Source organism: Siphateles boraxobius, unplaced genomic scaffold (assembly GCF_051911475.1).
Source record: "Siphateles boraxobius isolate OS27281-9 unplaced genomic scaffold, OSU_SipBor_1 41, whole genome shotgun sequence".
NCBI lineage: Eukaryota > Metazoa > Chordata > Actinopteri > Cypriniformes > Leuciscidae > Siphateles > Siphateles boraxobius.
In genome coordinates this window covers 28,581,862-28,598,246 of record NW_027509042.1, presented here as the reverse complement: position 1 = coordinate 28,598,246, position 16,385 = coordinate 28,581,862, and the positions used below count along the sequence as shown (strand labels likewise).

General features: G+C 39.2%; 1 protein-coding gene and 1 long non-coding RNA gene across 5 annotated transcripts in view; one reads left to right on the top strand and one right to left on the bottom strand.

The window, feature by feature from the left end:
• Positions 1-16,385, bottom strand: part of LOC143706822 (uncharacterized) — a 458,129-nt gene that overhangs the window by 89,638 nt on the left and 352,106 nt on the right. The gene's annotated exons all lie outside the window — the stretch shown is intronic.
• The window catches only part of ppp1r12c (protein phosphatase 1, regulatory subunit 12C), a 32,112-nt gene continuing 27,479 nt past the window's right edge, over positions 11,753-16,385 (top strand). Inside the window, exons 1-4 of one of the 4 annotated variants that reach the window (XM_077199112.1) lie at positions 11,753-11,881; positions 12,049-12,224; positions 12,676-12,835; positions 15,122-15,252. In XM_077199112.1, coding sequence (XP_077055227.1) covers positions 12,058-12,224; positions 12,676-12,835; positions 15,122-15,252 — 458 coding nt within the window. In that variant the 5' untranslated portion in view covers positions 11,753-11,881; positions 12,049-12,057. Of the gene's footprint in view, positions 11,901-11,943; positions 12,225-12,672; positions 12,836-15,121; positions 15,253-16,385 lie in introns of those variants that run through there. The other 3 variants (XM_077199113.1, XM_077199114.1, XM_077199115.1) reach the window with 3 other exon arrangements.

Genomic DNA, 16,385 nt, shown 5'->3' with positions numbered 1-16,385 from the left:
TTGAAATATTTAACTTTTTATGTAATGAATCTAGAATATATTAAAGATTTACTTTTTAAATTAAAGTATGGGGGGAAAAATAACTTATTGACGATATTGATGCATCTGTACTTGGAATTGTTGTCATCACTTAACTCAAGTGTTAGGCCTACAACAGCAGATTCACTTGTAACACTTGTCCGCGGTTCGTCTGACGCTGCTTCTGAATCTCTCTCCGGCCGGTGAGGCTTACTGTTAGTGTTCCGTATAAAAAAACTTTATTATGTCCATAATAACTTCAGCCGGTTAGCCAGTAAGCTCGCTACGACGCCGGTTTAAACATACAACAGCCCGCAAGCGGCCAACCCCTGATGACAACGGCGAAGAAGATTAATTTATATTCTTCTTCGTTAGTTTTTATTGGCAGTTGGCAAACAAGCTGAGTGATGCGCGATGCATTACCGTCTGCCACCACGCACATTGTTTAATTTTTTGCCGCTCCATCAGAAATTCTGAGAGGAAATTAAACAAAGTTGAAGTTATTTTAAAAAACATAAAAGATTCAGGGCTTTTGACAAACCATTCGGGGCTTAAGCCCAATTAGCCACCCCCCCGCTCCGCCCCTGTGTCGGAGTGCTCATGGTACGCACACAGTGCGTATAGCTGTACAGCTGCAGGCGCCACTGCGGCCATGCGCATATCTAACCAAATTTAGCCGCACCGCCAGGAAAAGAAAAGGAGGGAGGTTGGGGTGCCCTCGGGCCATATGGAGATGATTGGCGGGCCGGACGTGGCCCGCGGGGCGCCAATTGAATAGCCCGGATGTAGAGTGAGGCTGTTGTTATAGCGAATACAACCCCTTCAGGCTAATTCAAGACCACTCCGTTCGCGTCGGGGTCCTGATCAGCCTGTCGGGGCTATAACAGCCTCGCTCTACATTATCTTTTACACATTTAACGTAGCCTACTTACCTACTTACCACAAATTTAACTGTTTTCGCGGGGAAAGTGGTGTAATGGACCTGAATTAAAAAACTAATATTTCGCGCAATTTATATGAAAAAAATAAGAAATCAATTCGAGCTTGTCTTTCCACCACCGTCTTCAACCAACAAATGTTAATTCCGTTATGGCAGTTTAGTATGACTGACGAGGAGCATTCTATGCATTTTAAATGTCTTATTCCCGCTCTCACTCTGGACATATGATATAATAGGCAACTTGGTTGGAATATGGTGAAGGCCATATGTAGCATACCAGTAGTGCACTGAGTATGCCCCTCAGTTTAATTGTGTGTGTGTGTGTGTGTGTGTGTGTGTGTGTGTGTGTGTGTGTGTGTGTGTGTGTGTGTGTGTGTGTGTGTGTGTGTGTGTGTGTTCAACAAGGTGCTGAAACCATTCTTTAGAAATGTTGGCCCATATTGATAGGATAGCATCTTGCAGATGATGGAGATTTGTGGGATGCACATCCAGGGCAGAAGCTCCCGTTCCACCACATCCCAAATATGCTCTATTGGGTTGAGATCTGGTGACTGTGGGGGCCATTTTAGTACAGTGAACTCATTGTCATGTTCAAGAAACCAATTTGAAATGATTCAAGCTTTGTGACATGGTGCATTATCCTGCTGGAAGTAGCCATAAGAGGATGGGTACATGGTGGCCATAAAGGGATGGACATGGTCAGAAACAATGCTCAGGTAGGCCGTGGCATTTGAACAATGCCTAATTCATACTTTGCACGTGACGTCACAAGCATTGGCTGGCGGGCAAGAATGTCGTTCTCTAGCAAGGAAACCCAGTAAACTAATCAAGGATCTTGCCAGGACGTCGCCACTTTTAATATACACAAGTTGGTGTTTTGAAGTGTAAACAACATGCCAGATAGTTGTTGTGCGATTGGATGCACTATTATTCAGCATAATCGGGTTAAGAACGTGCATGTAAACGCGCTCATTCCCCGAAACTGAAAGTAGAAACGGACTGAGCTTTCAGCATCTGTCGCTGCATTAACGCCGCATTCTCTCAGAGACGATGATGGATATAACGGTATAGCAACTATCTTAATTTACTGGCTTAATATTTCTCTTGTGGACCTACATTAATGACAGTAAAAAATTAGAAGAATATTTCTTTTTAAACAAGTTTTTGAGGCTGCTTTTGATTTTCACAGATGGCAGAGTTGTGCTGTTCGTGAACTAAAGACTGCTATTTTGTTTCCATAGCACATTCCCACTGCGTCTTTTCTATGTAATTTTTGGACGTCCAATTTCGGTCCACTGAAGGGGTTGTTTTGTAACGCCAGGCGACGACTTTATTCTACTTCTAATATCAACGTCGGTGGGACCAAATGTGGTCGTAGGTGGATGTCTTTTCAACATCAAATTTAGTATCTTCTATAACTCTAGCCCCATGTTTCAAAAGGGTAGAGGACGTTTTCTATACCATCTATTAACATTTATGCATTTGGCAGAAGCTTTCATCCACAGTGACTTACATTGCACATTTACATTTCTGCTTTCCCTGGGAATCAAACCCACGATCTAGACGTTGCACTAACTGGCCGTTACACAAGTGCCAACGCTCTACTGTTTGAGCTACAGCATTACACCTTTGTATGTGTCAATTACCACCTTCTGCTTGAGACAATCAAATGGAGTTTTTGGAAAATTATTTTAAATAATTATAAATAATCTGTATTGATATGTATTAATCATGTTGATAACAACAATGATGATATTTGTAAATAAAAAAATTTGCATATTAATCATGTAAATTTCCTGCACCAGTAATAGACGTCCATATGAGGTCCAAAAAAATGACCCAGTTCGAAGGTCAAATGTTGAACGTCAACATAACGTCCAAGCTGGGTCATGGTTGGACGTCCAAATAGTGGACCTAGTTTGGACGTCGAATAGATGTCCAGAATTGGTCATGGACCGACGGACCCAATATAGACATGATCTGCACGTCTATCCGACGTCCAGTGTTTAGTGGGTTATAGTTCAAAATGTTTAATGACACTAATAACACTAAAAACAATACAATTACTAAATATTAATAATATCACTAAAATGATAGAGAGCTCGGGATCGTTTCGTAATTTTAGTGATATTATTAATATTTAGTAATTGTATTGTTTTTAGTGTTATTAGTGTCATTAAACGTTTTGTTAATGTGCCATGGAAACAAAATAGCCTCACTGTATAATTGATTGTAGGCTAGTATTGGAAATTTGCCATTTTGTCAGCGTTTGCTGCCCGCCAGGTATCCATGGTAGTAACGTGACTGCAAAGTATGAATTGGCACTAAGGGGCCTAAAGTGTGCCAAGAAAACATCCCCCACACCATGACACCACTACCACCAGCCTGCACAGTGGTAACAAGGCATGATGGATCCATGTTCTCATTCTGTTAACGCCAAATTCTGACTCTACCATCTGAATGTCTCAACAGAAATCAAGACTCATCAGACCAGGCAACATTTTTCCAATCTTCAACTGTCCAATTTTGATGAGCTCTTGCAAATTGTAGCCTCTTTTTCCTATTTGTAGTGGAGATGAGTGGTACCAGGTGGGGTCTTCTGCTGTTGTAGCCCATCCGCCTCAAGGTTATGGGTGTTGTGGCTTCACAAATGCGTTTGCTGCATACCTCGGTTGTAACGAGTGGTTATTTCAGTCAAAGTTGCTCTTCTATCAGCTTAATTCAGTCGGCCCATTCTCCTCTGACCTCTAACATCAACAAGGCATTTTCGCCCACAGGACTGCCGCATACTGGATGTTTTTCCCTTTTCACACCATCCTTTGTAAACCCTAGAAATGGTTGTGCGTGAAAATCCCAGTAACTGAGCAGATTGTGAAATACTCAGACCGGCCCGTCTGGCACCAACAACCATGCCACGCTCAAAATTGCTTAAATCACATTTCTTTTCCATTCTGACATTCAGTTTGGAGTTCAGGAGATTGTCTTGACTAGGACCACACCCCTGTAAGAAATTGTAGTCTGCCTCGACCCAGATTCCACTCCAAAATATATTTTGGAATGAGCTCATGCCCAAAATGGCCTAATTATCATAGAGATGAATGAAGTGAAGTTATATTGTTTCTTCACCATTTGGGGTCATCAAATCCTGAACAAATGGTAGTCAATTGTAGGATGGGAATGGGTGTGGGACACCGAGAACCTTCTCAGACAATGGGGTGTCTCAACTTCAATAACATACAGAACCCATCTGTTACAACAAGAGCAACTTCATTTACATTAAGAGTGGTAAACTGTAACAGGATAAAAGATTTAAGATTTGGATGTTCTGGGTTCAGTCTGACGCCGATGAACCCAAGGTGCTTCTTGTGCCTTGCCACTGCTATGCTGTAATAAACTTCCTTTTTGAGATCTTCGACGTCCACATCATTTTTTCTTACACCCCTAAATGCATTGAAGCAACTACCATGTGATTGGTTGATTAGATAATTGCATTAATGAGAAATTGAACAGGTGTTCCTAATAATCCATTAGGTGAGTGTATATATATACTGTGATATATCATTATACCATTATAGAGGATTATGACATGCAGGTAAGTTATAGCTTGTGAAGAATGTCTGGATTGGAAGAAAAGGATGAGATATTAGAGGGGATCCAGTGTCCAGCTGAAGAAAGATGGATGCTGCCTCACCACCAGGAGATGTTCTGGGATTAATGTATTTAACATCTTGGATGATGATGATGACTCTGCAGCTAATGTTGAGGCTCTGTGTATACATGCATAGTTCATGGGGAAATTGTTTAGAGAGCGCATTCACACAACCTAACATTAATGCTCATTACTGTGTCCTCTGTGTCTGTGTTCAAGTGCCTGGTGTCATAGTTTACTTCCTGGCTTGATGGATGAAGCTGTAGGTAAGCAAATTAAAAATACCACACCAATACCTGACACCTTTTCACTATTTTATTTTTATATATATATATATATTACATGGCTTGGTTGAATTCTAATGTAGAATGCGGTCTGTTATTGTCACGGATACACCAGTTTCAGCGCCACACTTCTACACTCCGCCCACTCGTTCAGCCTCACCCGTCATCACCCCTTTTAATTCTAATCATCCGCACCCGTCATCACCTCCTGTCTGCAATCCACATTCACTTCACCCACTGCTCAAAAGGCACACCAGTTCACCTTCCCAGTTGTCTGGTCTCGTCTATCCACGCGACAAACCTGACTCTCTATCAAGAAACCCTTCCAACCTGCTGTTTACCTATCTGCTGTGATACTTACCCGTCTGCTACCTCGATCCAGTACTCTTCTCCAGTCCGGTCCTTCTTCAGCCAGTCCTCCATCAGCCTTCGACCAGGTCGTCTACTACCTGCATCAGATAAGAGACTTAATCAACCATAACGCTACCATCTATTTATTCATCTGACTTCAAACCTGCTACTCATCTGCCGTATCTGTCCCCGAGTGCATGCAAATAAACCTCTTGTTAACTTTACTTGTTTGTGTCATTCTGATTTGTCACAGTTATTTCTTGATAACAGACCGCTGCTAAGTATAACACACGTTGCCATGAAAAAAAGTTTTGCCATGGATTCTAACCGTAGAGACGGAACGGGCTATTTTCTTTAGCGGAAGCAATACAATTGTTTTTAAATCCATAAACTCCTTTTCAATCAATATTTTGTCAATCTTTTTTTTTTTTTTGGTAGGTAGCCATGTAATAAGCGGAATAATGTAGAGTGAGGCGATTATAGCGAATACAACCACTTCAGGCTGATTCAAGACCTAGTTAGCCTGTCGGGGTTGTATTTGCTATAACAACTGCCTCTCTCTACATTATCCCATACATACGCATTTGATGTAATATCAATCAAACTGAAGCTTTGCAACTGTTCTCCTCACGAAACCGAATTAATTTAAACACAAATCTGGTAAGAACAGTGTGGAAATTATTAGCAACACTACAACAGAAAAAGTTAATGTTTTGTTAGTTTAAGCTCAAACTAACCAAAGTAAAACCTTTAACATTTCAATTACTGAAACTAATTGAATTTTGAATATACCGCAATACTGGTCTATGTCGCTAGTTTTAACCTGTGTTTTGGCTTTTTTTTATATATATACAGTGGTAGTGAGCGAGTAGCCATGCATGGTTTTACCTGTGGTTACCAACTCTCACTGTCAGAATATATTCACTTATGCCTATGATAATTATAAATGAAATAATTATTAGCAATAGCTTTGAGTTTGTATAGTTCATATTTGTTCCAATGAAAAAAGTTTTACACAGCTGTTAACAAGTTCCAATACTGCCCTTTATAACCGGTAGGCGTGACTTGGGAGTGGCCTCATAGGGCAGCGAAGCAAGTGAATTCTGGGACGCGCTACGAGAGAAGGCCGTTAAAATCGATTCCCTATTTTCGATTTCGAAAATGGTGTTGGTTGGTCCGATAGATTGTGCAATCAATTTTCGAACGTAAAGTAACAGCCCTAATTAAAACTGCCATTTTTAATCCGAGGGCCATTTAACTATAAAATGATGCTATCTTTAAAGGGTTAGTTCACCCAAAAATGAAAATTAAGTCATTAATTACTCACCCCCATGCTGTACCAACCCCGTAAGACCTTCGTTCATCTTCGAAACACAAATGAAGATATTTTTGATTAAATCTGAGAGGTGGATCACTGCTACATAGGCTGCCAGAGGGAATGAAACTTGACGGCCCAGAAAGTCATTAAAGAACATGTTTAAATATTCCATGTGCCTACAGTGGCACAACTATAAGTTTATCAAGCGACGAGAATACTTTTTTTCCGAAAAAAAAAAACATAAATAACGACTTTATTTGACTACTCCTTTTCTTCCTTGTGGGCCTGAGACGAGAGTTCAAGAGATTTCCACGACGCATGCGCGAGAACTGAACAAGAAGTATTAGAAGAAGAACGTCCTCTTCTCAGTTCTCGCGCATGCGTCGTGGAAATCTCTTGAACTCTCGTCTCAGGCCCACAAGGAAGAAAAGGAATAGTCGAATAAAGTCGTTATTTATGGGTTTTTTTCGGGAAAAAAGTAGTCTCGTCGCTTGATAAACTTATAGTTGAGCCACTGTAGGCACATGGAATATTTAAACATGTTCTTTAATGACTTTCTGGGCCGTCAAGTTTCATTCCCTCTGGCAGCCTATGTAGCAGTGATCCACCTCTCAGATTTAATAAAAAATATCTTCATTTGTGTTCCGAAGATGAACGAAGGTCTTACGGGGTTGGTACAGCATGGGGGTGAGTAATTAATGACTTAATTTTCATTTTTGGGTGAACTAACCCTTTAAGAGGCTTTTGATTCTGTTGGTAAGGCTTAATTTTTGTACCTTTTTTTTTTACCAGATGGTGCCATTTTTTTCAGGTTAGGCCTATAAAGCAAATACTTGCTTTATTCTTGTTTTCAGCTTCAGCATATTATAGAGCCAATTGTATAAATTATGCAACGATAATTGTGTGGGTGTGTTGGTATGGATGTCTTCAGTGTGGTTTGTATGTGTGTAATAGTAAAGTAAAATGTGAATGTGTGTAGTAATATTTGAAAGAGGAAAAACTCCACTGCTAATAAATCAAACCTTGGTGTCCCAGTGCAGTTTTGCTGCCATCTAATGGGGAAAATATGGTACTGCGCCCAAACAAAATCTTACTGAAAGCTCATTTTTTGTAGCCTGGTTGACACCAGTTATATCTGAGAGTGGGTCTGGGGAAGGTTTATTCACAGCCCATTTCCAAAGGGGCGTCACCAATGGACGTCGCTCAAATGCCTCTGGCCGCAATTGGATAGACCTAAAACCAATCAGATCGATCGCCATCGTGTAAAGCCTGCCTCAACGTTTGTGACTGGCGCCTCGATTTGGAAAATTTGGAAATGGGCTCTTGGCCAGACTGACTATCAGAACAATCTCAAATGTGCTGGAAGTCCGTCTGGGTTTTCCCAGGCTACGTTTTTTGAGATATCAACCTCAAATTTGGAACACAATTTTTTTAGATATGGCTTTGATTTTCTAGCCGTTTTAGAGTTCAAGTGAAAAGTGAAAGTGACACATGATGGCCAAGTATGGTAACCCATACTTGGAATTTGACCTCTGCATTTAACCCATCCAAGTAAGTGCACACACATTAGGAGCAGAGTAGTGAGTAGTGAACACACACACACTGCAAACATGGATACACACACCCGGAGCAGCGGGCAGCCTTGAGTGGCACACGGGGAGCGATTGGGGGTTAGATGCCTTGCTCAAGGACAACTCAGTCATATTCCTGCCGGTACTGGAATCGAACCAGCAACTTTGGGTCACCAGTCCAAATCTGTTACCATTAGGCCACGACTGCCCCCAAAAAATGGACTGAATCCATTCATCCACCGACGGCGGTGTCAGCCATGCAAGGCGCCATCCAGCTCGTCGGGAGCAGCTGGGGTTAGGTGTCTTGCTCATGGACACCTCGACAGTAGACAACCCACATGAACCACTGAGCCACTGCCACCCTATAATGCCGCCCTATATCAACATGTTCAATCACCTTTTGCAGCCTGACAACAGTTTGTCAGTTTAAATTTAAATTATGGTTGTAGAATGTGATATAGCCCAAGATTACATGAGAATGAATGTCTTACCTGTATCTTTTTTGTTTTTCTTTTCCAGTATTTCAGCAATTGACTTGTTTCCATCCTTTTTGGCCTCTTCTGCACTTGAAGTCATTGCTTTTATCTGATTCAGCGACTGTCGATCTGTATTTCTGTTTGCATTACTCTACTTACATTTTGAACCCATAGCAACAATAAAAGGGTTTTCCGATTATTATATATATATTTTTTCATGCAAAGGCATGAAAAAGAACTACTAATAAGCATTGTCATACATTAATTCAAATGTTTAATCGGTTACAAAAGTATCTGCACAATGGGGGATTTTTTCACTATTGCATGAATATGTGCACTGTGATTTACTTTATGAACCACACATTAAATGGACAGTATTTAAAGCATGGTAATGGTAGGGGAAATTATTTAATGTACAAATTACAATCCCTAATCAGAAAAAAGTGGGGACATTTTGTAAAATGCATTAAAATCAAGAATCTGTGATTTGTTAATTCTATTTAAACTTTTTTTAACTGACAAAAGTACAAAGAAAAGTTTTCCAATGTTTTCACTGACCAACATAATTGTATTTTGTAAATATGAACACATTTTGATTTTGATGGCTGCAACACACCCCAAAAAAGTTGGGACAGAGACAAAATAAAAGTGAAATGATTATCCATATTAGATTATCCAACTCTTTTGAAACAGTCCACAATGGGCTCTTTGTAATATAATCAGTCAAGAATCATTATAAAGGCCATTTTTAACAATATTGAGTATTAACGCAATATTAAGAAAATGAATAAATTTTTTCCATTGTATCTTTTATTATTTGTATCAGTAAAACCAGCAACCACAATTAACCAGGGTTTTTTCTTATATTTTCACCATGGTTTACTTGCAGTAAAATCATAGTCAATTTATGAAAAAAAAAAAAAAAAAACGTGGTTTCTGCACAAAATCCATTATCAAAGTTACTTTAAAGGAATTTTTACGGAATAACCACAATCCTTAAACCAGCGAACGTTACAATGCGGACCAAATGCAGACGTAAGTGGACGTTCGGAACGTTGTTAGCTGGAATGTAGTCCTACGTTGTTGGTTTTTTTACTACTTAAAGAAAACATTCCAGTTTGGTATTTTCACAACGTTTTTAAAACGTTTTATTCCAACGTGCAGATTACGTTATTTTAAAGCTGCAGTCGGCAAGTCTGGCCGATTGAGTGGACTTAGGCGAAATTTTGAATGTTTACAACTCTCATGTCCCTCCCCCACTATCAACGAATACCCTCCCACCGAGTTCCTGCTCGTCAGTGCGTGTGCAACAGATTTTCTGTGAACGCGACCGTCTCATCGGCATCCATCAACACCATGGACTATTTGGAGCTAGTCAGATAGCACACAATAACCGTAGCTTTACTACTGTTCTTACTCTCGTAAGAAAGATAGATCAGCATTGATTCTTCCAAAAAGCCGAACTTTATCGAGGTTAACCGAGGAATTGGAATCTTTTCAGCCATCACTCTTCCTTAGGCCGTGTGTCCACCAAAGCGTTTTTTCATCCAGCTGGCATATAATTCCAATTGTTTTCAATGGGAAAAAACGCTGCGTTTTTTAAACGCCATGAGCGTAACGAGGCGCTGAGCGTGTATTTAACGCTCAAGCGCTGAGCATTCTGCGTTTTTTACTGGTCGCCGAGAGTTGAAAAATGTTCAACTTTGGGTAAAACGCAGCGCTCATCACTGTCACTTTTTACACAGCCGTCCAATCTCAATGGAGGAGGGGCGGGACAAAAACCACACCGACCAACTGTCACAACATTCTTTCTGTACAACGACGTCAATCAGCAGAGCTAACCGAACAAAATGGATGAAAAATAAAATTTTAGTATGAAACACATTATCTGCTAAATCAGTTACAAGTAAACTGTGCTGCGGATATTCTGTATCATAGCAACGAATCGTCTCAACTGAAAAAACGCAGCGCTGCCAAAACGCTCTCAAGCGCCCACATAGGCGTTTTCAGCAGAGCGTCTAGCGTTTTCAGCTGGCTAAAAACGCTTTTGGTGGACACACGGCCTTACTGTGCGAACTTCAGGCGTGTGCATATGATTGTAACGTGCCCGAAGGGTGGCGTGTGCACGACCTGTGATTGACAGTCAGATCTCACACCCGGATTGGAGGATCCAAGCGGTGGATTTTTGCTAAACAAATAACACAGCTCCAGGTGGAGTTAGAAGCTCGTTTTTTTCCTAAAACCACTTTATTTATATTGTTCTGTCGGATTATAGTGTCGATTTCACTAAAATAATCAAAAAAATGTTGCCGACGGTAGCTTTAACACCTGAATAAAACGTGTCCCAAAAGTTGTAGTTTGGTCTAGTTTCGTTTTAGTAGTAAACAAAGTGATATACGTTTTTTTAATTACTTAAAGAAACCAGTTTGGTATTTTAACTTTTTTAAAACGTTTTATTCCAACGTGCAGGTTATTTTAACACCTGAATAAACGTCTCCCAAACGTTTGGTCTAGTTTCGTTTTAGTAGTAAACAAAAGTGATATGTAAAAAAAAAAATGAATTACTTAAAGAAAACATACCAGTTTGGTATTTTCACAGCGTTTTTAAAACGTTAATTCCAACGTGCAGATTACGTTATTTTAACACATCTGAAAAATCACATCTGGTCTGAAAAACGTCCCCCATAAGTTGTAGTTTGGTCTAGTTTCGCCAAACGTTGTACTGCAACATTACCAAAATACAACGTTGTGAGAAGTTGTAAAAACGTTTTGTGTTTGCTGTACTGTAATCAATACTCCGAGTATTCTAATATTTTCCTTCACGAGGCTTCATTTCTCCATCCTTGCATAATAAAGGTGTTTTAAAAAACATTCACTCACACATATGACAATTGGAATATATCGGATACCTCATTATATAGTTATAAGTTTGTGAATATTTTGAAATAAAAAAAAGCGTTAGAACCTCCTTGTACATCACATTGATTGAACTGCAGCGTATTCATACAAATATAAAATAAGTATGAAAAGGGAAATGCTAAAACATGACATTTTGGAGGTAGGCCTATAATAAAAATTATAGAGCAATGCATCATCCCTTGGGGTGTATAACCCCCCGGAAGCTGGAAACGATCTTTGCTATGCCCTCTGCAGCCTGGAGGTGGAACTGTAGTTTTGATCTCTGACCTAAAGCTTTAAACGTCATGGCAATTACATAAAATCTTTTTCAGGTTCTTGAACTTTATTACTGGTCGTCGAAATCTCCGATCGGCAGGTATTTTAGTGGGACAGAAGTGAGCGTTTATGACTGGTTAGATGTTTTTAGTAACTTCCTGTGAATGTGACGAGGAAGTGTAAACAGCGCGCATGGAGGGCGTGTCTGTGTCATATATGTTCCTGTAGTTGTGATCATGGGGATTTCTCTTTAAAATGTGTCTTTAGTGCTGGATTATGGGGGACGCGGCGGTAGCGAAGCGTCGGGAGCAGCTGACGCGATGGTCGGGCTCCAGTACAGACAGAGAGCCGGCGGTGCCGCGGAGTCGCTGGAGAGGAGAGACGAGCACCGGAGCTCCTGATGGAGGCAGAACAGACACCAATGAGCAGCAGAAAAAAAACAGGTTTAGAGATTCACCACCACAATAATGGCAAAAACAGAACAAAGGGAACATTTTACTGTTAATTAGTGATAGAGTTCCTCGACGTAAACAAGCATTTCCGAATAAATCTGTTTCTGTGTTTCTCAGCATAACTCTTTAATGAAGATCTCCAGATTTAATTTGCTATTTTGGGTGTCAAGGACCATCTGCCATGCATTGAATTATCCTGGTAGAATGTGTTTCCTGGTTATCCATTCTTAATGTACAGTATCAAAGAACCAGCACAATTTGAAAATATTGTTCCTAGACCTTATGGTTGCTGAAGCTAAAGGTGGCAGTTGTAGAATCTCATTGTAGAACCCAATATTACACAATATTTGTCAAGTCTAGTAACAGTGTAATACTGTATAGGTTTTGAGGTGGCACAATGATGTCAATACCATTCCAGATAGCCTGTCTCTCCCTTTCTCAGGTTGCGGGTAAGGTTTGAGAAGACTGCAGAGTTCCTAGCAGTGTGTGCTAGCGGTGACACAGAGGAGGCAGACGAGATGCTGAGAGAAGTACGAGTAAAGAATGGAGATGACGATGTGGTCAACTGTGCCAATGCAGATGGAATAACAGCTTTACACCAGGTAAGAATTTTAATGCATTTCAAAGGAATATTTCACTCAAAAATGAAAATTCTGTTATTAACTAGGCTACTCACCCTTCTAAACCCGTAGGACTTTCGTTCATCTTCGGAACACAAATGGAGGATATTTTTAATGAAATCTGATAGCTCTCTGTTCCTCCATAGACAGTTACTCAACTACCACTTTTACGCTTCAAAAAGTTCATAAAGAGATTGTAAAACTAATCCATATGAATTGAGTGGTCCAAATTATCTGAAAAGACTCGATCGCTTTATATGATAAGCAGATTTAATTTAGGCTTTTATTCACATATAAACATTGATCAGAAAACATAAACAGAAGCTCAACCAAACCTGCTTAATGCACAAGAATGGTTTCTGAGGAAGCTCAAACACGCTGTGTAACACATGAGAATTAACCTCATTGGTTCTTTTGGAAGCTCAAACGTGCTGTGTAACCGAGAGAATGAACCTCATTGGTTCTAGAGGAAGGTCAAACGTGCTGCGTGACACACGAGAATGAACCTCATTGGTTCATGTGGAAGCTCAAACGTGCTTCGTAACACACGAGAATGAACCTCATTGGTTCTCGCAAGTCAAGCGAACATGCTTGAGCCTCTGTTTACCACAACCGATGTGAGTTGATGAATGTTTATATGTGAATAAAAGTCTAAATTCAATCTGTTCATCATATTAAGCGATGTCTCGTCAGAAAATTTTGGATTAAACCTCTCAATTAATATGGATTAGTTTTACAATCTCTTTATGAACTTTTTGAAGCATCAAAGTGTCATTTGAGTAGTTGTCTATAGAGGGACTGAAAGTTCTCAGATTTCATTAAAAAGATCTTCATTTGTGTTCTGAAGATGAACGAAAGTCTTACGGGTTTGGAACGATATGAGGTTGAGTAATTAATGACAGAAATTGATAACGGCAGTCAGAATTAGAGAAAGACGTCAATTTTCCCGTCACTCCCGCAGCCGCTGTAATAGAAACACCCTCACTGCAGCGTTAACTAGTTTCTTGTAATTTGATGCAACGGTAAAATAATATAGTGTTATAAATCCATACATTTATATATAATATATATATATATATAAATAAAAACTTTGCAGGATTTACGATGTTGATGACCGTTAAAATGCGTCATCACAGTCTGTGAAAGTGGTCCATGGTTTTAGGACCTTTTCTCAACTTCCAGTTAAGTAACATAAAATGGTTGGTTTTATGTTTCAGAGTTTTACTTTTCATTTATTTACATAAAGTAGTACAGAATTGTAACATTGGTCATTTATTGGTTATCGGCCGAAACATATAAAAAATGATAGTTTTATAGTTACCATGAAATCAAATTGACCATTCCTATTTTTCTACTGAATTTTGCAGTATTTATTATAAAAGATTTATCCATGCACATCATCTGTTTAAATTCATATGCCCTCATTATCTTTAAAGCTACACTGTGTAACTTTTTTAGTTTATTCTTAGCTAAAAACACTTAGTTCTTTCAAAAATATATGTGCTAATTAATGTGTATTTACTTCATTCAAGTAATAAAGTATTCTCGTGAGTGTATAATATGCCATTGAAAATACATACGGGTAAGGGGTTCAAATGTCGGTCGCCATGTTGCCCCTCCATCTTGAAAGTACATTAGCCAAAGAGGGACATACCCGTTAATTCAAGCTTCGCCTTTCGCGTTTTAACACTCGATGGCACCGTGTCGAATGTCAAGAGGGAGATTGCTTGCACCTCCGTCACATCAATTGATCTCTGCTCACGGAGAAAATGATATAGCCTACAATGTAAACTTTGCCTTATGCTAGTGATGTCGTACAACATACAGAATAACGATCGCACTGATAAAAGTTACTTTACTAAGATTAGCTTGCATTCGTCTGGGAACCTGATAACACAATTATACACTCATGGACGAGGTCGAACTGGAAGCCATGTTAATCTTGGACTACATTGGCCAGTTAAAACGAAATCGGAATTGAGAGGAACAGAAACTAATATTCACTGGATGGTCATATACCTTTTCACCGCTAGATGGGGGTAAAAATCACACAGTGTAGCTTTAATCAAAATAACTTCCCCTCCCCGATGGACAGAATCAAGTAAATTTTTCTTGTTCGAGAAGCTGTTTCAGTCAGTTATACTTCAAAAAAGGAAAAACTCCCTATTTTTATTTATTCAGACTATTGCATCATCTGTTTCATTCTGACTTTAATGTTGGTGCATTTCTGTAAAAATCTGACAGACTGTACATGGTGTTCTTTCTCAGGCCTGTATCGATGGCAGTATGGAGATGGTGGAATTTCTACTGTCTCAGGGTGCCAAAGTTAACCAGGTGGACAGTGAGGGTTGGACTCCTCTTCATGTGGCTGCATCCTGTGGGAACCTGGAGATAACAGAGTATGTTATGACAGAATTTAATGATATGTATTTAGATTGAGTCCGTCTCAAGGTGTTCTATTATATTTAGCAATTCGCTAGCTTTGAGATTGCTTTGAGATGTTGAGTGTGATTGAAACATGTTATGAGATTAATATATTAATATACAAACTAGCACAGCCTCAAGGCCCTTATTACTCTTATCAAACCATTATGACTATGAATTAGTTCATTTAAATTTTAACTATTGCACTATTCTGTGATGTATCATGATTAAATGCACCATATTATATTAAAAAGTGTAGTCATAAAAAAATGACATTCAATCCCCTAATTAATGTATCTTTTATAATAAAAAAGTGTATATATGATTTTTATGTGGGGATCGCTCCAGTCAATATGATTTAGTGAGCCAATTGCACTTTCACTTATACCTGCTTGGTTTAATATCTGAGATATACATGTTACTGGCAGAATCAACCAGGTAGCCAGACAGAGACTGCAATGGTTGTCCTAAATGTGGGTTTTGCGGCTTCTTTCAGTCGAGCACAATCTGAGTTATGTTAAATAATAAGTATTTTTGTAAGTCAAATATCTATATTTAAAACTTTATAAATGGATATGGATTACCTTTATGATGGATAGATGCGCTTTTTGAAGCTTCAAAAACTCTGCCTCTATTCAATTCCATTACAAAGCTGGGAACAGCCAAGATATTATTTAATATAACTCTGATTGTTATACCGAAGTCATTGAAGAATGAAGTACATTTAGGGATAATTTTCATATCTATTCCTTTAATGTTTCATGGTTTAAACCAATTAATGTAAATGTTTTACCAGTCCTATATTAAAGGTGGCATCAGTAGTTTTTGAAAAAAACTTTTGGCCAATGTTGATATTTGAAATCACTAAAACAAACACTACTACCCCAAAAGGTATCTCACCCCTATTTTGATAGTTCCACCTCACACTTGCATACGCAACCGCAACCCAGGCAACGACTATGACGGAATCTGCTGTACCTTCCACCGCCGGCCGAGGGTATGATGTCATCAATAAGTGAAAGCAATGTGTTACTATGGTAATCCATGTCGAATGTGTTTTGGTAGTAATGTGTGTTTTAATGCATCAATGGTTCAGCTCCATTTCCTG